Source organism: Athene noctua, chromosome 11 (assembly GCF_965140245.1).
Source record: "Athene noctua chromosome 11, bAthNoc1.hap1.1, whole genome shotgun sequence".
In the NCBI taxonomy this organism is placed as follows: domain Eukaryota; kingdom Metazoa; phylum Chordata; class Aves; order Strigiformes; family Strigidae; genus Athene; species Athene noctua.
Genome location: NC_134047.1, coordinates 16347049 through 16368810, shown reverse-complemented (window position 1 = coordinate 16368810; position 21762 = coordinate 16347049). Strand labels below are relative to the sequence as shown.

Genomic DNA, 21762 nt, shown 5'->3' with positions numbered 1-21762 from the left:
ACTGCACTGGAAATCCTGCAACAGATTGACTTTTCAAAGTGGTAGCAAAAGTCCCTGCTGCTGAATACCTTAAGCTTTAGCTGCAGCAGTTGGAAGGAATAGTAATCTTTTCTGTAGTGTTTTAATTTAATTCAGTGGAAATCTAACATCACATTTCTGCAAGACACAATGGGAAATTCTATATGCAAGTTTAAAAGCTGATGTTTTTATGCCTGCTGCTCTGTGGTTGTGTTTTGGGGCTTCCCACATTACATGTAGATTAGCCCAGCTTTGCTGAGCTCTATATAATGACTGTTGATTTTTCTTCCTTACTATTTTTACTCAGGACTTGTAGTAGGATGACTGCTTATACCAGGGATTAACTTGAGGGATAAATCTTCTATTCTTCTTAATAAAAAAATGTCCAAAGTAATGCAACTTAGGTTTACATTTAATGCGTTTTGTAACAAGGAAGTTAAAAGTCTTTAATTGAAAATCCTCAGGAGGAGAAATACAAACTACTGCAAGATCCAGCTGCTTTTTACTTTCCCAGGGTGTTATCAGGAGAGCAAAGAGCACTTTACAGTAGAATGGCCTTGATGGCTTTTTAATGATCCTATATATTTTTGCATCTTCACTAGGGAGATGCATTTAGAAAGGTATTGTTCTTGCATGAGTTCGGGAGTAAAGGGGGAAAAAAAAGAGAGAATATTGAAAAGCTGAAAGTATGCTTGATTTCAGAGCCAGAATGCTAGAAAATTAACTCAGCCTTGGATGGATCAGAAGCTGTGTGCTGCTGCCCAAACACACAAAGGAGAGAAAGCTGTATGGATTTGAGAGAAAGCACAGACTTTTTTCAAACTGTGTCTAAAAACCACAGTTTTGATGCCCAAGTCTTCACTCCTCAAAATCCCTCCTTTGGACCCAAAAAGTACAAAATTCTTAAGATCCGACCTGAACAGCAGATCCAAGAAGAAAACCCAGGATACTGTTTCTGCCTGCTAGAGATGTGTCCTGCATCCGAGCTGGGCTGCCAGGGGCTGGGGGCCTCCAGCACTTCCCTCTGGCATCTGCTGATGCCTGGTGCTTTCTCTCTGACCTTCTTGCCCCCGCCTTCGGGAGATGGAAATCTGCCCATCCCCTAATCACTTGCTACTTAGCCCTGGACAAGCATTAAAATCAGCCAGGTTAAATTGCTGCCAGCAGTGACATTTCCTGCTCCAGCCAGGGGTGGAAAAAGGGAGCAAATACAAGCCAGAGCCCAGAGTGACTGAAAAAGGATGAGAACCATCAACGGGGCAGTTCTCAAGCTGCAGAGATGTTCCCTTAATTAGTTTACGTGCAATTAAACCTGCAGCCATTTGAGGGTCATGACACCTTCGAGGGCAAATGCTCGTTGAGTGCACGGTCAGTGACCAGTATGGGATGGAGGTCCCCGTTGTGGGGAAGAAAAAGGTGAAGTCAAGGACTGAGCCTCCTGACAGGATTTTGTAGGGTTGGGAGGAGCCTGCTTGACCCAAGGGCTGGGACGGGAGGTCTGGCTGGAGGTCAGCAGTGGAGGGGCATGAAGGACAAAGCATGTAATCACATGACACCAAATCCCTGTGTTTGCATCACCATCGCTCCACAGATATGTGCCCTTTGTAATTACCATTTGAGGATCTAAAACTTTAGTTAGCGAGCATATGTCCAGTCTTCCTTCGTGCAGTCTTTCCTCTTGGTTTGACTTAAGGGAAATGTGACCTTAATCCTTCTTCAGGAAGAAGTTCATGTTCCTGTATCCAAGGAAGCTGGGCAGCCTTCAGGCAAGAGCAAATCCGCCCAGGGAAGTGACAGAAATGAAATGCGTTGCTTGCATATATTGAGAGGTGATGGGGGCCAGATGCTGCTGCTTCATGGGCAACTGAGGACCAGCCAGAAGAACCAAAGAGCCCTTTTAGTGTTGCAGAGGGACCTCTCAAGAAGCAGTGCTGTCCAGGCAGCAAGTTGCAAGCCACGGGGCCAGATCAAGGGGTTGCCATGTACAAGGATGTTGCTTTCCACATGCTAAGGGCAAACATCAATGCAGAAAACAATACCAAGCGCTTCTCCACATCAAAGATGACCCTGAGAAGACCTGCCAAGAATGTGGCTGCATCTGCCTCAGCTTCTGCCATTTGAGGGTCTGCGCTAGGCATAGCCTTCAAAGCATGCTCAAGCAGCAGTCATCACGGATTTAACGTGCTGAGAGCATGCGTGGATGGAGCTGTGGGTTTGGAACTGATGGCATCATCCAGGAGTGTTTCAGTCTCGTGGGATTTTTTTTCTCCTTTTCTCTCTTTTCGCCTCCCCCTATGCCATGGTTCTGCTGCTAATTTTGAAAACAATGTGAGGGATAACTTAAGGAAGTTTTTGGGTATAACTGCCAAGGTAAATGTTCTTGCTGTTCTGCTCATTAAAGCAAACAGAACACTCCTAATTATCTGATGTGTTTCTGGGTTGGGGAGAGGCAGGTGCTTTGGAAAACAAGCTTGGTTTAAAAGGCACATTGGTCCTGAGGACACCAAGAGCAGGAGATGCTGACCCTGGTGTTGCTTGGTAAGTACTTGGTGGAAGAAGTGTCCACTTGGCACCCTAAGGTCCCCTATTCCCTGTGTGTTCTGGGGGTGCCAGCGGGGAAGATGAGTGCACGATGCTCCCCTTTTGACACATTCATGTTAAGACTGAACAGGTCGAGTGACTGGGGGGGTGATTCTCAGGAGCTCTGCTGTTTCTGGCAATGTCACATCTAGGGGGCTTGGAAAGCAAGCTCTAAGTAGGGAATCGAGCATAAATGTACTCTTGAACTTTTCCTTGCACAAGATAAAGCTGCAGCAGACACTGCCATGGGTAGTGAATACCAACGAGGCACGGAGCTGTGTGATTCCCAAGGACTGCTCCTAAATGTGCTCCCTTGTGCAAGACCTCGGAGGCCCAAATCTGTGGTTGAACCAGATGCTTTCTAAATTATTCATGTGCTAGCACCAGGCCAGCAAAATTGGTTAAAGGCATGATTAATTCCAAAGCACTTTCATTGGAATTTTTGGGGTGGAGAAGCAAACCAAGAGCTGTCCATGTGATCCTCCACAGTGAGCGGAACGTCTGGACCGACATGTGCCAGGATGATGCTCTTGCACAACATTGAGGGAAGGAAAAAATGATGCAAGTAAGGTTGTGTTGGACCCCAAAATCAACGACTCTTCACTTATCTAAATTGGCTGCTCACCTGGAGCATCCCACAGTCTTTCAGTCAGCTTCGGAGTTAGTTTTTGAAGTCATGAAATCGTCTTTCTGTGTCACTAAGTTACTCCTTCAGTCTTCCTTATCCAGTATTACCCTAACTCAGGTTTTTTGAAAAGAAGGTAGAGTATAAATCAAAAGTAACTTCACTACATTTATTTTCAAATCGTTTGATTTTTATGTTTTTTTGGTGGCTGTGCTGCTGGCATGGCAACGCTGTTGTTGTGCAAGCTTGGAAAATAAAGCTTGAGTTATCAGTGTTATTATAAATAGCTATTAAAGCTGACAGGATTTTAAATGTTGTTATTAACATTCTTAATGTTAACTTGAGGGTAGAGTGAGAGAATAAAATGTGGCTCTGGCTGTCTGGCAGCTGGTGGGAGCTCCCTGCAGGACCCATCCATGGTTGGAGCTCTGTCATCCTTCCTCAGCTATTTCTTGCCTCAGGAAGGAGGGGGAAAAAAGAAACCAGTTGCTTCTCTGAACTTTATCTGCTTGCATGGATTGGTTTATCTTGAGTTTTGGTGGCTTTGTGGTATGCTGTTAACAAGGGATTTCACTTGATAGGTGTGTACTTGTTGAAGTTTCTACCAGATGTGGTATCCAGATGCAATTGCCAATGAGTTCAGAAAGGCAAACAATTTCTTGTATGAGAGTCTGAAATGGGATGAGTATGACAAGGTACCAAAACCCTCTAGATTTTATTATACCAAGAGCATGTCATTTTTACAAGAACATGATGGTATCTTCACCAGTCAATGTCAGTTGGGGGTGTATCTCAACAAATATTATACAAAACATTTGAATTAAGCCCAGAATTGTTTGCTTTTCACTTAGTTTTTGTGGCTTGTGTGCAAATCTGTATTTTTAAGGAGCAAGTTTGATACAAATGTGAAGGTTGGTGCCAAAACACATCTGTTAGCAGCTTTTAATCTTCACGTTTGACAAAGCATATAGATATGGACAAATTGTAATTTACATGATGAAACCGCAGGGTGATGGATTGCTGCAGTGGCGTGGAACGCCATGGAAAGGAAATAAATTTCACAAGATAAAAGAGAGGGGTTGGAGTGCATTTACTTCTATTAGAAGCTTTTACAGGGTATGTGCACTACAGCATACTACTACCTGGGCTCAAATCTACCAGAGTAAATCCTCTTCAGCAAATAAAGCTTTCTTTGGGACTCTGCTTTATTAGAGAGGAGATTATTTGGTTTTGAGGGTCATTCTAGAGTAGAGCTTGGATGAACTTGTGTTGCTTTCCAAGATAAACACAACCCCAGAACAAAGCATATCTGGGTTTACTGTTACATACAATGGTGTTTTAAGAGCTTGCACCTGGCGTGGCAGGGTGAACATTAAAAGCTTGTGAAGAATTGCCAGTACAACATATGGCACATCCCACTGACAGATCCAGAGTTGGTCTGGACCGGGTACGGGCCCCTTGCCAGGGGTTAAGGTTCCCATTGCAGCGATACGCAGCAGTTAAGCATTTATCACTGTTGTAAGGAGGTGTAATTGCTCATAATGTTCCCCCAAACTCTCTCTTAGAGGTCATCTCTGCTCGTGCCTTCCTGATGCTTTCTGACACCACAAAATGCCAGATCTGGACTGATTAATTTCCGCTTTGTCTTCCTCTTCACCTGCAACTGTACTGCAAACTTAACAGTGTCCCTGTGGGTTATGTCCATCTCTAGTTAAAGCTCAGCTAGGCAGTCACTGCAGGCTTGGGTTTGTCTTTTCATCACCCTCTGCTCAGCTCTGTGTAAGGCTTAGAGCCACAAATCTTGTAGGGAAGGAAGCAAAACCCCATTTGCTTTTAAAATCATCCTGGGTCTTTGTTAAAAGGACCTAATCCAAGTGACCATCCCATGTTGTCCCCTGTGGAACGCGGGGAAGTGGCTTCAGTTTCCCCTGCATCTGCTGGAATTTGTAAAGATCAAGCCCTATGAAATATCAAAGCGGGGGAATGCTGCAGGATTGCAGCCACTCGGCACTCGTGGGGCGAGCCAGGAACCTAAGATGGGAAGGCGCCTCCTGGGTCACTGCTGTGCGGGTGATTTTTTTGCAACATGCTGCCATGCAATCCCTTTCATAAAGCTGCAGCTTTCCATGATAAGATTGGGGAAGTCTCCTACTTCTTGTTCTACTTCAAACGTCTCTAGTGCCTGGCTGGTGCTGTCAACATTTTCCTTATTTTCTTCCTGAGGGGGATGCAGAGCACTTCTCTGAGGCCCAGCAGTGCTGGGATGGCCGGTATTTGCTGATAAGCCTCAGGACTAGGCGTGTAGGTCCTGGCACCTACCACCAAGTGACATAGGAATGGATTTTTTTTTATCAGAGAATCAACTAAACTACTAAACTGGGCATCTTTCAGAGCTCTGTCTCTGGGTGTGAGATGTTATTTAGTTCCCTCTTCCCCTGCCCCGCAACTTTTTTGTTATGCAAGGGCTGCACCATCTGGATGGCAGATGATACCTTTACATTTGTCTGTTTTCAGTTTTCTGACTATAAATCATCTGATTTAGCTGGTTTCTGTTGCTTGAGCTCTTCCCAGTGTTTGAAATAGCTCTGCTTTAAAGCCACGCAGTCCCAATAGGGAGCTTTCTGCTGGGGCTCCTGCTCCCGCTGCGCCTTCCAAATATATATAAATATATATATGTATATATTCTCTGAAGAGTCTGAATCTGATTTCCCCTGCTACTGCAAACAGCTTTTTACATTGAGTCTCCTTTTGCTCAGCCAAACAGGCTCTTTGTGGACAAAAGAGGGGTAAAGATGGCAAAAGAGGGGTAAAGTGATGTCTGAATTAACAATGCTGGCCAGCCAAAATCCAGCACTGAGCTCCATCAGCTGCAGAAAATTGTCCTTCTCTCTTTCTAACCAGTTTCCTTGCCTACTGAAGAGAAACCTTGATCTTTCTGGAGCTGTCAGAAGCACAACGGATTTTTATCTGTCACCTCTTTTTATAAGAAAAGGGGGTTTAAAAATCTGCTGCTGTTACTAGCAAAGCCAGTCTGATTATGTAGTGGGGCTTTTTGTTTTCTGGTTTGTTTTTATTAAAATCTGTTGCCTTCTAGTTTCATGTGCTGCCAACTAGTTTTTGTACCAGAAGATCATGTTCAGTTTCTCCATAGTCCATGTGCTGAGATGGGCTTTGCAACAGTAAGGTCCTTGGTGTACGTGTGGTCTTCCTCACATACATTCATCTCCATTCAGTCCTGTCATCTTCTCTGCCATGAAGTCTGTTTCCAGATCTCCAGGAGATGAGATGTGGAGGCCATCCGCATCTCCAGACATTTGTATTGAATAACTTCTCTCTTCCTTGGGGCTGTGTGTGTTTCTCTTCCTCCAGCACAGTCTTGGATCATAAGCTATTTAGAGCACTCTTCATAAACACCTTGCAAGAAGTCTGAAGCACATTGCTTAAAACACCAGAGACTGCTTCTATTTTGTCAGTGTATCTCTGATTGCATCTTAATTTTCCATTTTCACGTGTGGCTAATTAACACTTAAACTTGCTCTTGAGGGAGCTTGTCTTTTCAGTGCTTTAGATGGACCCACCACGTGGTCAGCGCTAGTGCATGGTGCTGGAGCTAACGCTCCTTAGACCAGCTGGGTGGAAATGGTTTCAATGAATGTTTTGAAGCTGAGCCAGAGAGTGAATCAAACATGAATGACCATGAGTCACTTTGGAAAATAGCTCTGTTGAGGGCTCAGGGAGTGACGTGCCTGCTGCGGATAGCTCCCCTTGCAATGCCCAGCAGTTGCACGTTGGCTTTGAGGGTCCTCCTGGCTTGTCCTCAGCTGTGAGGCTGTAGCTGCCACCTCCTTTGGGAGTGGGGAACGGCGTTATTTAGCATGATGAGTGCTGAGTATAAATGAACCCGGCTATCTGTCATGTAAATGCTGTGTTGCTGGAGTTGAATGTAAGATAAAGGAGCCGGTCTCTCTGCCGGAGAGTCCTGCTGGGCAATTGTCCGGGAAGAGCCAAGCCGCAGCGCTGCGGAGGAGGAGGGCACGCTCCTGGTGGGTTTGGTGTGGGGATAACGGCAGGCATCCCATCTCGGCTGCTTTTTCCCAAGAAATCCTAACATCATTGTCTTCAGCATGTGTTTGCAGCAGGGCTTGGATAGCGTAGACTTCCATTATGCGTTTTGGCTTGGTTGCTTTTTACTGCCTTCCCTGAGCTTGAACCGCGTGTCCCCTCGCGGTGCCTGTCCTTGCAGCCCAGGGAGGGTTCCCATAATACCCAAGATGTACTGCACTGTGAATAACGTTTTGCAGAGATGGGGACAGTCTGTGTCCCCCAGAGAGGCAGGTATACCCAAGGAGGTGAGCCAAACCCCTTCATCTGCTCCCCAGACTTAGACCATGTAGCAGGGAGCTCTGACCAGACAGCAGAGGCTGATCCCGTTGCATATCCTCTGCACACCTCTGTTCCCACCCACCCTGCGGTAAACGTGTCGGGTTTTTTTGCTTTAGGGACTGAGGGATAATTTTCTTCTCTTTTGCCCTTTCTCTCTTTTAAAGGTGAACCCCACGCCACAGGGTACACGAGCACTGCTGAAAATGATGTATTGCCCGTACTGCCGAGGTCTGGTGTCGGTGAAGCCCTGTTACAACTACTGCTTTAATGTCATGAGAGGCTGCTTGGCCAACCAAGGGGACTTGGATGCCGAGTGGAATATCTTTATGGGTAAGGCAATAGGGGTTAAAACTGCATGTAAGTATATACTGGTACTGTCTCCCTTACACTCACAAAAGCTGTTCAGGTATCTGCTGAGCTATAGCGGGTATTTTAGGTGTCTGTGATGGGTATCTCTTCTTTCCACACATCTGCATACAGCATACCTTTTGCCATTCATGTTTATTTCTAAATAAATGAGAGTTCTGTTGTGTCAGTGACCTTTGCAACAAGCTTTAGGAGAATGGAGCTGCCTTTGCTTGTAGGCTTAGAGTGTCTCTTCTTGCTGGACCAAGCATGTGTGCAAGATGTTTTTTCCATACTACTCCTTATACATCGTTGTTACCATACAGCTGTCCTTCCCAAAGCCAGTTTTCTTGCTCAGCAGCCTGGGAGTCTCCTTGCCAGCTGTGGTGAGCTCTGGGAAAAGCTGTAGGCCTGTATTTCGCATTAAAAAATTGAATGGGACATGTGTCTGAATCTGTTTTTAAACAGTTCATTTGGCGCTTGGCCACCATCCTTTTGAAATGTCAATAGGCCTTACATGACACTGCGAGTGCTTTTGCCATCCTTTTCCTCCAGTTTGTTATTTCTCTTCGTGCTTGTAAATGGCATTATTCGATACATGAAATTTAGACTGAAATGTTAAATTCTACCTTGGGTCAAGGCTCAGCAGAATTGGCAATGCATCACGTTTTGGGGGCACAGGCAATAGATAATGTTAAATGTTTTCATTTGTGCTCCTTTTCCAGGAGGCTTGATTTATCTGTGAACAAGCATCCTTTGGGAGCAGTCGCTTCACTCCAGTTAATGTGTGATGAAGTGCACATGTAAAGTATCTGTGGCTACTGACAAGGCTGCAGTACTCTTCCCATCCCAGTGGTGGAATAAAAGACTGTTTGAAAGAAAAGATTTCCCTTTCATTAAGCTATGAGATTAAAAAAGGAAAAATTGCTGATAATTGGCATTTCAGGCTAGATTTAAATCTTAGAACTTGTTTTCCTGTGTTTTGTGCACTGGGTTTTCACTTCACTGCCCATGCCAACTGGATGTGTGCAGGGTATTATTTTCAGAAGGCATTTTTTTTCCCCATGTATTCCATATAGGGAGTTAAATGTGACACTAAATTGGGTTTCCAAGTCATTCTCTGGGAGGCTGACACCCCCCCCCCCCCCCCCCCCCCATTCCTCCCAGCCGTCTTTCTCATGAGAATATTAAGTATTTCAGCTACAATTGTTGCTGAAATAGCTCAAAGCCAGGAGACTTGCAAACATCTAGTCCAAGTAGAAAAGAGGAATCCCATGAAAGGGAAGGGCATAATGCCAGAAATCAGACAAAAGCACAAGCAGCTAATTGCTGTAGGTGGTATGCAGCTAAAAACGAACCTCAGGGGGGGGAAGCCAGCAAGCCCTGTCACACGAGACTGATCAGGGACTGCATACAATAATTACGATTATTAAACAAGACAAAATAAATAAATGCAATTCCAGGTTGGAAGTAAAGCTTTCTTCTTGCAGTGCTTCCTCCCAGAGGGGCTTCTTGCCCGCTCATTACTTAAGTATGGTATTAACTTCGTTACATTTATTGGCAGTATTTGCTTGATTCTTGCACTCTGAGTTGATTCTTGCAGTGGAGTACGGATACTGAAGACTTAAGCTGTGCTTTCTTTAATAACTGAGCATGTTTAATAACTGAACAGGTGCTGGTTATGATCCAGATTTTTGGTTTCTATCTCAATTTGCCACTTGAGCCAAATTAAATTAAATAGATGTGGTGTCTGGGGCCAGGCATATGTCACAAATATCCCGTCTGTGCATTTAAAGGTTTAAATAAATAAATAAATAAATAAATAAATAAAAAACAACCACGACCCCACAACAACACCCACCTGCATGGGATTGATGCTATTTTGCACTGCAGGTTTAAGTGCTAAGTTATTACCATGATTTATTATGTGTCAAAAACAGATTTTGAACCTAGTGGAGTAATTTAAGGATAGTTAAATGGGAGAACTTGCAACAAATGCTGCAAGTACATATGAATTTGGGTGCATGTGTGTATAAAATACGCATGTGCATGTTTTGGTGAGTCTATATGTAAGTCACTTTTCCAAACTGGGCTGTAAAGTTTGTAGGTCTTTTGAGACAAGAAAATTTTATACTTCCTTACTTCTGCAAAGTACCATTTGAAATTGCAGCGTATGAAATAATGACCAAATTGTTCTCTTTTCTTCCATTTAACTATCTTTAAATTATTTTGCCCTCTATTCCTGACACAATTGTACACCAATTAGCCAGGGGTATACTTTGTTTCAAACAAGCTATTGGGAGGGTTGGAGCTTTCCTGAATGAACAGTGTTAATCTCCAGTTCCTTTTCTTTTTCTTTTTTTTTTTTTTTTTTCCACAAAGGTTAACTCTGCTCAAAGATGTTGAATTCAGGCCCCATATACATATCTGGAGTACTACTTTGTGTGCAAAGAAATTTTTTCCCCTTTAAAAAAAAAAAAAGAAAAGATTGTTGTTAATGAATGGTCAAGGTCTTCCCCCTCCTTCCCTCCCCTTTTAAATCAGATCTTGGGGTTAAGACTGAAAACTGCCTTTTGTTCTTCAAGTCAGACAGTGAGGCTGAAGATGTGGGTTTCTGATTATTGGTGGTACAATGCGAAAGAATTGCTTTCCTTCATGAGAGTGAGGTGCTTTGTCGCCAAGGATTGTCTCAATGCCAGTAGCAAGGACAAATGTATGCAGGAGGAAAAGGGTCTTTAAGGGATGGCGCTATATGGTCTGGGTTGGGTTTTTTCCCCCCTCCCAAATCCACTTCTATCTCCCCATCACAGGGAGGAGAGACAGTCTTTGTCATGCTGTGTGTTTGTATTAAATGGCCAGGGTACATTTTTCACTCTGCCAGACTTTTTTTTTTTGTGAAGCAGATCTGAGCCACCTTACTGTGGCTTATAAATATCAATTATTTTGCACCAGACCTGGGGCAAGATAATTGATATTTATAATCAACTCCTCTCTCCCAATAATGGAAAATCTTTCTGGGAGATGAGTTGCACTGAAACTTCATTTCTGATGTTAGTGTGGCATGCCTCCCCTCTTGAGGTGCAGTGGTACTAAAATGAACCCCTGCCAACCTTATTAATGTCAAACGTGGCGGCCAGAGGGAATTGCTGCTCACCATGACTGCTGGTGGGGACACCGGCTAGCTCCTGGTGGGAGGTAAAAGTTTGCAGGATGCTCCCAAAATCAAAACTGGATCAGGTAGAGCCCGCCTCCCCCCTCTTTTTAATGAAAGTTTATTTCATTTAGCCTCCTTGCCAGTATCAATCCCACCTCCTGAAGAGCTCCAGTTGAATATATTCTCCAAGGGCAATTATTACTTTCCTTATCTTTTCTCGCCAGCTTTGGCAGCTCTGCTGGAGGCCGAATGCATTTTCTCTATCGGCAGTCAAAGCAGAGGCTGCATTCCTGGGCTGTGATACATGTAACGCCATGGCACCCCTGCTAACAAAGGACCCAATTCGCTCTACATTCCCATGGTCTTGTGGATGGCCTGCCCGGCTCAAAGTTTACAAAGACGCCAAACAGCCAGAAGAATTGGGGTTTATGTTTCCTTTCAGTCTTTCACAAACACTTTATTGATCTGCGGCCTTTCCTGGCCACTTGGAGAATTAAGTAGTTACAAAATGGAATTATTTTTCTTTTTTTTTTAAAAAAAAAACCAAAAAACAACACCTATGCATTTTGTGTGTTTTATTATCTGTCCATAGTATTTTTATTTCAAATGAGTGGCTTCCTCCAAACTGCACCGGTACGTTCTTTATGCGCGTGAAAAACCCCAAAAGCTTTGACAATGATGAACACATTTAAGTTGTGCTCCACTTGTTTACAAAAGTCTCCATTTGGTAGCACATCAAAAGCATTTTTCTCCCCTCCGGCACAATGGTATATTCATGCTAGCAGTCATTACTCAGAGATTTGAAGCATCACTTTATTGGAGCCCACCACAATACAGTCTAAGACTCTTTGTTTCATTTGTTATTACCTTCTTTTTTCTTAAAAAAAAATGCATTTAGTTCAGACCTGTTTGTAGTCCCTGACGGTTAAATTCCAGCCATACCCTACAACAACTCCGTCATTGATGCTGGTGGTGTGTCCCTGCGGGGCAAGGGGCTTTCCTGGGGCTCCTGCTCCTCCTGGGGTTCACTCCCGAAACACCGGCACCTTGGTGGAGCTGCGTGAGTCCCAGCTGACATGGTTTTTAGGATGGGTTGATCAACTGATAGACCTTTAACTATTATAACACCCAGAAAATCTTTAGAATATTGAGTTATCTTTAAAAAGGAGTTTTACAGGTTAGGAAGGTATCTGCAGTTCATGTGGGGGGTTTGGATTTTTTTTTCCCCCCTTCTTAGTGCCATTATTATTTTAAATGCACAAGTAGCTTAATTGTATATTTATCATCAGTTTGTGTAGTGTAGTTTAACATGATTTGGGCACTAGGGCAGAGCTATTACTAATTTTTTTCAGCATGTGAAATATCTTAAAGGGCTTTAACAGGTAGCCGGAGCCCACAGAAGTTTTCTGCTTGTTGAAAGTACCTGCTGTGCTTAGGAAGAGGGTGAATGTCATGAGAAACACTTTTCAAGAGAAGTTAATAGACTGACTGTGAAACGCCCCTTTCTCCTTAATGGAAGGGAACAGGCGTATCCTTGGGAGTGGGGAGGAGCTCCCCAGGAAAGGATTTCCTCGGGGCCAGAGGGGCAGTTGTGTTCTGGCCTCCCATATCATGCAGGCTAGGAAAAAATGAAGAATTAAATGCAACTGGAAAATGAGTTTGTGGCAGAGCATCATGAAGTGACGCAAGAGAGGAGACCAGCAAATGGGGTACTTCGGGATCAAGGGACCGCAGTGAAAACTAATGTTAAATAAAGGTTGTGATGGGTGAGGAGAGACGAGTGCTTAGCACCAGACATGTACCTGGAGGCATCTTCTAGGGAGGAGCCAGAGAGAGGGCTTAAATGCAGTGCAGGGTGAAAGCCTTAGTGCCAATAATAATTTCCCAGAAGAAGTAGTGGATATGCAGTAGCGCTGCTGTGTTTAATGATGTATGTGATGAGGACGTGCATGTCGGCACAGGAGAAGTGACCTGGTGTTGTCTGAGGGACTTTTCCATCTCCCCTTGCCTAGAGAAGTGTCAAATATAATATATCATTAGTGCACAGCGTTTACCCTGGTCTCATGCAGTCTCCTTTGTGCAATTTGTCCATGTAATGGCAGAAGGTGCAATCCCTTGGCTTCCCCAAGCCTGTAGCTTTCCCCAAGAGAGAGATGGTAGCGATGATCATCTTGGGCCCTTTCGCATTGGTGTCTTGCATTCAGGACCAGCATGAGGAAGCCGGCTACTTTGAAAGCAGTCTTGAAAAACAAATGACACAAGGCAACCTTTAATAAATGAGCATGGAGAGGAGGGTGTTAGTAATGCTTGTTCTAATGGGAGGAGCTGATTACAGGCTGCCTGTTGGCAGGCTGCAATGGCTCTCCCTCGTTTAATGTGGCTTTTGATGTGTATGAGCCCATGGCTCGGCGCTGGCAGCCTCTAAGTGCCTGGTGAAGTTGTAGGCTCTGGGAACGGAGCAAAATGTTTCCTGGAGATGTGTGCTGGTCTGAAGTGACATTGCTGTGGTTAATGTCTGCATGCTCAATCTGTTGTCCTTGTTATCTGTTATTCTTGAAGCTCCTCCACTAAAAGTCTTTGTTTCTCTCTGCGTATTAGATTCGATGCTGCTGGTAGCAGAGAGGCTGGAGGGCCCCTTCAACATTGAGTCAGTGATGGATCCCATTGATGTGAAGATTTCAGATGCAATCATGAACATGCAGGAGAACAGCATGCAGGTGTCTCAAAAGGTAGATGGGCCAAGAAGACACTTGGATTTTATTTATCTAATGTGTTTTATTTCTCTATTCTTGTCAATTTTTTTTTTTTAAATGCCCTTTCAAGTATATATAAAGCTGATGTCTTGGACCCTAGAAAAGGGAGGCTCTTGTGACTTCCTATTTCATAAAAACCTTTCCTTCTCTTGCATAGGTTTTCCAGGGATGTGGCCAGCCAAAAACACTTGCCCAGGGCCGGACTGCTCGCTCCGTCTCCGAAAGCGGTTTCAGCGCTCGTTTCAGACCCTACAACCCGGAGGAGCGGCCAACTACAGCTGCCGGCACGAGCTTGGACCGACTGGTGAGGGCCTGGTCCTGCCGGTGCCGTGCAGGCGCTCAGCACCCGTGTATTGCAGTGTATAATTTTCCATTTGTAATTTATAGGATTTCTTAATATTCCTTGGCTGTGTTGTACTCTCTGAGGGGTGTAATCTGCCCGTGGCTCTAGACGTGAATTACCTCAACGCTTCTATGTCAGAAAAGTGCCTGTTTTAAAGGCTTGGCTTATGAGTAATATGTGTTTGAGGAGCAGTGTTTAATTTTGTATTACAAAAGTAAATCAACCATCAAAATACACAGCCTGAAGATCTGGCCTATACACGTCTGTTGTGATAAAAAATACCTTTCCAGCTTCACTTTTAATGAGCATTTGGTATTCTGGATTGTGTCCTATGTTTCTTTTTTTTCTTTTAATAGGTTACTGATGTGAAAGAGAAGCTGAAGCAAGCCAAAAAATTTTGGTCATCTCTCCCTGGCAACATTTGCAATGATGAAAAGATGTCTGTAGGCACTGTCAATGAGAATGAGTGCTGGAACGGGAGCGCCAAGAGCAGGTTTGGCAACACTGCTGCCCCTGGTTAACTCTCTCCCTCTCGCCCCAGCCTTTCCTAGTGTGTCGGCCCCTCTGTCCGAGCCTTCTTCTCCTACAGGAGTGACCCCAGCTCCCCGAGACAGGCTGCTGCCATTGCCTGCTGCCATTATATCTTTTTTTTTTTTTTTTTTTTATGTAACTGGGACAGCTTCAATGCAAAGCTAAAGGGTTGTCCAAGCTTGTTTTAAAGGAGGGAACGGAGTCTGGATACCCGGATACAGCATCTCTCCCTGGGCTTAAACCTCTTACTGGTTGCTCATGGGTCTGGGGAGGTGATTTGTACAAAATCCTGTATGACAGGCACAGAGTGGAGATGCTCGTGTTGCCTGACAGTGCTGTTGCCCCAGTGCCCCCAGTTGGTGTTTCCACCAGGAGCTATTGCTGGGTTCCTTGTTGACCAAGGGCAGGGGAGATGGAGGTTGATGAAAGGTCCTCTTCACTGCTGAGGCCAGTGGCACAAGAGGGCCAGTGGTTTTCATGCGTGCTTTTTATGGAAAAATAGTTATAAAACTTTTTTCTCTTTTTTTTTTTTCCTTGTAAGGAGGAAATTACCAACACATGAATAAGCCAAAGGTTTTCTGTCATATGGTTTATGTAACTGTTTAACTTTTATTTTGGAAATAGAAGTTTCTTTTTTTCTGTTTGCTTACTGAGGAAATAAGCAAAATCCAAGATGTTCCATTAAAAAAAAAAACAACCTCATCCAGGGTTTTCCAGCAGTATTTCTAAGTAATAGCAGTTTTTTTCCCTTGATATTTTTGGGACACAGGTCTGAGCCATACCACATCAATTTTGCACTGTTTAGTGTGTGCCTGAAACTCTGCCTCAGTTGGCCAGGGTGACGGTTTGGGTCTCTGCAACAAGAAATGGCTCTGACCTCCTGAGGTTTTGTTCATCAGCAGCTTGTAGAGGGCTTTTGACAGCAGGTTTCTCCAGCGTGTGTGAGGGCCAGCACCAGGAAGGAGGGGAGTTGGAGACTTGGCAGCACTGGGCAGGGAGAGAAGAGAGGAGGCTGGACATCATATGTGGGTTGTGCAAGATATTTTTCCTTTGCTGTTACTATTTTTTCTGTGGCTCCAATAAGCTAAAAGTTCAGAAGTCTTCTACACTTTGGTCTCTCTCTGACTTCTTTGAAACATATAATATTGATCAGAAATAATAACAAATGCAACAACAATAATAATACTAAACCCTCCCATACACAGGACAGGGTTTGAGCATGCCCTTCAGATGGATGCTTATATCTCACTGCCTGGTCTCCAGGATCAGTAGATTGTGTCTTTTCTCTCTCTTGTGGTACTGCAGTTGGCATTGTGACTAAGAAAAATAATGTTTTCTGCTGTTAAACAGTGATTTTTCTTGCAAGTCAGGTAGTTGGAGGAGAGAAAAAAGTGTCATATCCTTGCTCCATAAGATGATACTTCAAATACCTGTTTCAGGGATGTATTCTGTTGGGTTTTGTTGCTCAGTTTCTTTTTTAAACCAAGAGGCCATCCATGTGTTCAGACCTGAGCACGCACACCTGCTGAGGCTGAGCAGGTCGGCTCTTCTCCACTTCAGTGTGTGGGGTTACGTTACCTCATCTTCAGCACCACTGATTCTCCTGCTGGGGTTATTAGGGAAATTGCATCTCATGTCTGCGTGGTGAGAAGTACAAATTTAATACCCCAGCTTGATGGTTAAGGTGCATTATGCAAAGCCAGAATGACACTCTTGCCTCCAACAGTTACTGTAGGTTTCTCTGGGATAGCTATGGCCCCAAAGGTTGTTTTTCCAAAAGTCTCATATAGCTGGGCATTGGGACATCTCAACAGCTTGTTTTGCTCTGTTGCCTGCAGAGATGATTTATGCTGTTGTAAGCCATTATTATTATAAACCCCAGATCTTCCTTCTCTTTTCAAGTTGGGGAGAAAATTGTCTTTCCCCTGCCTTTGTGGCACAGAGTGTATGAAAGCAGCATTTAATTCCACATGCTGCCCAGGTGGCAGGGAGGGGAGATGGCGTAAGAAGCTGGAGAAGGGCTCTGTGAGGGTTAGCACGTGGGAAGATCACGTTTAGCTCAGAATATCACCCAAGCTAGAGAAGGGGGTGGCATCGCTGAGTTCCCACACTCTTGCCCTTGGGTGTGGGACCCCACTGAGCTGCATTTCCGATACCATCAGGAATGTTTTCTTTTCAGGTATGACTTTGCGGTGACTGGAAACGGCTTAGCAAATCAAGTGAATAACCCGGAGGTAGAAGTTGATATTACCAAGCCAGACATGGTGATTCGCCGGCAAATCATGGCTCTGCGGGTGATGACCAACAAGCTGAAGAATGCGTACAGTGGGAACGATGTCGACTTCATTGACATAAGTATGTTTGCTGTTGTTTGCCTTTTGCTTTTTCTTTTTCCCTGTTTAATTGGATTTCGTGCTAACATGGGGTAGCGGGTTAAGCTTCAGCTGTAGGTAATCGTGTTAGTGCAGTGTGTGGGAACTGGCATCTCTGACAGGCTGGGAGAGAAGGGTTGTTCCCATAAAACTGTGGTACAGTTTGGGTTGGAAGGGACCTTTTAAAGGTCATCTAGTTCAACCCCTCTGCAAATAGCAGGGACACCTTCAACTATATCAGGTTGCTCAGAGCCCCATCCAACCTGGCCTTGAATGTTTCCAGGGAGGGGCATCTACCACCTCTCTGAGCAACCTGTGCCAATGTTTCATCACTTTCATCATAAAAAAAGCCTTCTTTACATCTAGTGTGAATCTACCCTTTTTTAGTTGAAAACCATTCCCCCTTGTCCTGGTGCTACATGTCCTACTAAAAAGTCTGTCCCCATCTTTCTTGTAAGCCACCTTTAAATATTGAAAGGCCTATAAGGTCTCCTCAGAGCCTTCTCCTCTCCAGGCTGAACAACCCCAGCTCTCTCAGCCTGTCCTCACAGGAGAGGTGTTCCATCCCTCTGATCGTCTTCGTGGTCTCCTCTGGCCCTGCTCCAGCAGGTCCATGTCCTTATGCTACATGCAGGGGGGCTCACAAGAGCGGAGTAGAGAGGGAGAATCGCCTCTCTCGCCCTGATGGCCACACTTCTCCTGATGTCTCCTCCAGGACACGGTTGGCTTTTTGGGCTGTGAGCACACATTGCTGGCTCACAGTCAGTTTTCCGTCCACCAGCATGGCTGGGTGTGATGAACAGCACACAGAAGTTGCATTAACCAGAGGACCCACGCTTGTATTTCCCCCGGCTGCCTTTTGCAAGGCAGAGGAGGACAGCACGTGTGTTTGTCTCCTGCAGGTGAGGAGAGCAGCGGGGAGGAGAGCGGCAGCGGCTGCGAGCTCCAGCAGTGCTCCCCGGAGTTCGAGTTCAATGCCACCGAAGTCGCTGGGAATTCCAACAAGAGCGATAAGAACATGAACACTTCTGCCGCTACCAGGAGCGGTTTATCACAAGCAGCCTTGCTCCTTAGCATTTTGTTCTTGGCCATGCAAAGACAATGGAGATAATTGTGCAGCGTAGGGGGGGGAAAAGACTTTTATTATCAAAGTTAGAAAGCACCTGCTTTCACTTTTATACCATCTAGGGACTTTGCTTTTTAAGTTAATGGACAACAGTGTACAGTTTTTACTATGTTGCCACTGGTTTTAAGATACTGATCTTTTTTTTTTTTTTTTTTTTTTTTTTTTCCCCTTGCTATTCTGGGAATAACAGGAATGGGGACTACCAGTCTGTCCCGTTCACCAAGAATCCATGTTAGAGGTGGATAACAAAAATGTATATACAAGCCTGTAGTTAGCTCTGCATTTGTGTCTTTATCACTTTTCTTTTTTTCTTTTTTTTTTTTTCTTTTACAATATTTCTTATGAAAATGAAAAAAAAAACCCAGGGTCTTCTCTTGGCCTGTAACAAGTATGTGTTTCTGAAATGAGAAATATCTGTACAGAAGCAGGTTTTATTTATCATGTTATCTCATGGGGAAAAAAATAATTGCCCAACAAGCAGAAAATATGTTTCATGTAGTTAACTTCCCATTTATCCACATTATGTTAGTTGCCTTATCTGGAAAGAAGTGGAAGTAATTTGTCTTTATTATGCAGTAAAACAGAAGGTGGAGGCAGAGCTGGTCAGTGTGCCAAATGCCCTGCTCGCATAGGGCGTTAATGCCAGGAGCAGGTTGTACTTTCTTTACAGGAGGTTTGGTTAAATTGGAAGAGACTACAGAGAATTCCAGTTCTGCAGACGCCAAGAAGAGTTGTCATTTGTTCCCCAGGATGCTTGCAATTAGCTGTAACTCCTGTAGGCCAGTTCCCGACGTGCATCCCCTGTGGGAGTAAGGCATTAAACTTGTTCGGTTGGAAGCAACGTGTCGTCTTGCAGATCCAAATGCCAACATGTGTCTTGTCTGCAAGTTTGTTAGATGAATGCTGGATTAATTTTTAAATTTTTTGGTTTTAAGGAATACTTTGTGGGCAGGGAGGCGGGGGGATGTCGGGTTTGTTTTTGCAAGAGTTTTGTTTCCTCTCCGATGGGTGGCAAAAGGGAAGGAGCAGGTGGGCAGCACCCCGCAGCACTGTTGCAGGCAGACTGGAGTAGGAGTGGGCAGGAGCTCCCGAGCTGAAGATGCCTCCTTTTCGGTGTATTTGGTCTCCAGGGAACTGATGCCCAGTGACTGTAGCTTTTTGGCACTACCCAAGACACCCTCCTCCTTTCTCTACCTGTGCTTTTGCAGTTGGAACAGTGTTGTGGTGAATGGTGACTCATTAATAAAAGAAATGTATATTTTTAAAAAAAGAGATGAAATAATTTTTAAGATAGTTTAGGGAAAACAAAGTCTTTGGAAAGACTCAAAATTATTCTGCACATCTCCTTCTGCTTTAGGTAGCCTTTAGGTCTGGCTGGACTCCGGGATCCGGTCAGGAGAGCAATCCAGAGAGAGAGAGGGCTTGCTCTATTCCACCCTTGTGTTGTGAGGATAATTTTCTATTTTTATATTGAAGCATTAATTACTTGTTAGCTCAGGGTCAGCATTATATTCAACTTTATTTTCACACCAAATTTCTGCAAAGCTATAAAGACAGAGTATTCTTGGCTGGTATAAACAATCCTGGAGGCTTAATTTTACTAGAAGTAGCCAGTTATTTATTAAAACATGATGTTAGTAGAGTTACGGATATTCTGGCTAGATTATTTTTCTTTAGAAAATAAATCATGGAACCATAAAATTGAAAAAGTTATAAATTTATGTGTGGGAAAAAATGGATTGTAAATAGCTAAGTTGCCTTGCGAGGAATTGGAAAATGTGCTGATACTTAGAAACTACCTCAGTTCTGAGGAATTTCCTTTCTAGCTTTGAGTGCTATTACATTTACTTGGTAGAAGTGAATCTGGTCTCCAATATGTAGCTGAAAGAGTTATCCCTATAGACCTTGTTAGATTGTTTTTAATTTAGAGGGTTGAACTACATCCAGCTGTTTGCTTTCAGCTAAGTTCCCTAACAAAGAGAATTTCTGAATTAAATATTGCTGATGGTTTCCATGACTTTTCCTGATTTGTTTGGTTTCATGGCATTTTCTGATGGCCCTTTAATTATTTAAATGGTTCTAGCCATTTGAATTTTAATCCTGAAATAAACAAACCTTAAATGCACTACCATTGTAAATATATCACAGTAAGGTCTGACTGGATAACCCTTTTGGCTTATACCCAGCTGGCAGGCCGGCAAAGTTAAATGAAGAAAAAAAAAATAAATAATTAAACTTCTTCAGAGCTCAGAGAATGGTGGAACAAAAGCCCTTGTGTTCAGAGGGGCTGACTTCTCCAACATCTCCCTTCTTGGCGTAAGTGTTCATATGTAAGAAAGTTGCTTGTAAATTCTCCTGCTTTTGAGCATTTCTGCTCAGAAAAAAATGTTTCTGAATTTATATTTATCGTTTTACAACTAATTCCTTACTAATTGTTATTCCTTAGTTTGGTACAAGTCACCAATGAAAAGACCTGCTGTGAGTTTTAAGTGTGTCCAGTTGACTTTGTTAATAGCCCAACGATCCTCCACTATATAAAGGACAGATTTGTCACCTGAGGCTACAGGAAACAAGAGTAAACATCAATGTAGGGTGGTCAAAAGTTGTGTTCCTGCTTTTATTTTGTGTTTGTGTGTGAAATTGGCTCTTTGACATGAGCTTGTAAACTAAACCATACATACAAGTAGGGATGAGGCATGCTGCTGACTGAGGAAGGCATGTGCTCCCTTCCTTCAAGTATTTTTTTTTCATATAACCATTGCTATTATGAGCATGATTTAAAGGAAAATTCCCATACATAGAATTAATAATTATAATTAATGGAATTGGTAACGAGCTTCAAATGAAAAATGAACCAGAAAGGTGGTGTTCTTGGCAGCATGTGAGGGGCTGTCTCCTGAAGAGCTGGAATTAAAAAAAAAAAAAAAAAATACAACCCTTGAAAGAACCTGCTTTAAGATCTCTGTGCCTCTCTTGAAGCACATACAGCTCCGTGCTGCAACAGCCTCACAGGCAACATGCGTGTACAGGCAGCTCTGGGTTCCTCCAGCGGACCAGCTTCCCTATTTACGCTTCTGGTAGCAATGAAGGGGGAAAAGAGAGCACAGCGTGGGACTCTGGTAATCAGTCTTTCTCGTTTTGTGCTGTGATGGGTGGTGTGGCCCTGAGTCAGGACAGATGACCAGAGCAGCAGGAGGCAGCCCTCCTGCACCCCCGGGGCAGGGTCCTGCTCCTGCCCCCCAGCTGAGCCAACCTGGCTTTTGTCCTCATGGGCAAGTTGGTGTATTAATTCTGGAAGGTGCAACCTTTCAGTGCTCCAGTCGTCTTAGACCTGATCGTGCTCAAGTTTGTCACCATCCTCTTAATTGCTTTAGCTGGATGTAAGACTTGCTGGCCCAGGCAAGACCTCTGGTGTGGTCCTGGCTCCTTTCTCATCACAGCATCTGGTATTGGACATTTCAGAGCGAGGCACATAAAAATCCCTTCTGTCTGTTTGGATGCTTTTAATTATTGTGTGTCCCACAGTAACTGC

The 21762-nt window shown here is 44.0% G+C and overlaps 1 protein-coding gene across 2 annotated transcripts in view; it reads left to right on the top strand.

Annotated features, from left to right (window-relative positions):
* The window catches only part of GPC4 (glypican 4), a 68473-nt gene extending 47761 nt beyond the window's left edge, over positions 1–20712 (top strand). For both annotated transcript variants that reach the window (XM_074914907.1, XM_074914908.1), the window contains exons 4-9: positions 7771–7936; positions 13704–13834; positions 14016–14162; positions 14558–14694; positions 16912–17087; positions 18007–20712. In XM_074914907.1, coding sequence (XP_074771008.1) covers positions 7771–7936; positions 13704–13834; positions 14016–14162; positions 14558–14694; positions 16912–17087; positions 18007–18215 — 966 coding nt within the window. In that variant the 3' untranslated portion in view covers positions 18216–20712. The remainder of the gene's footprint in view (positions 1–7770; positions 7937–13703; positions 13835–14015; positions 14163–14557; positions 14695–16911; positions 17088–18006) is intronic.
* Positions 20713–21762: the final 1050 nt, after the last annotated feature.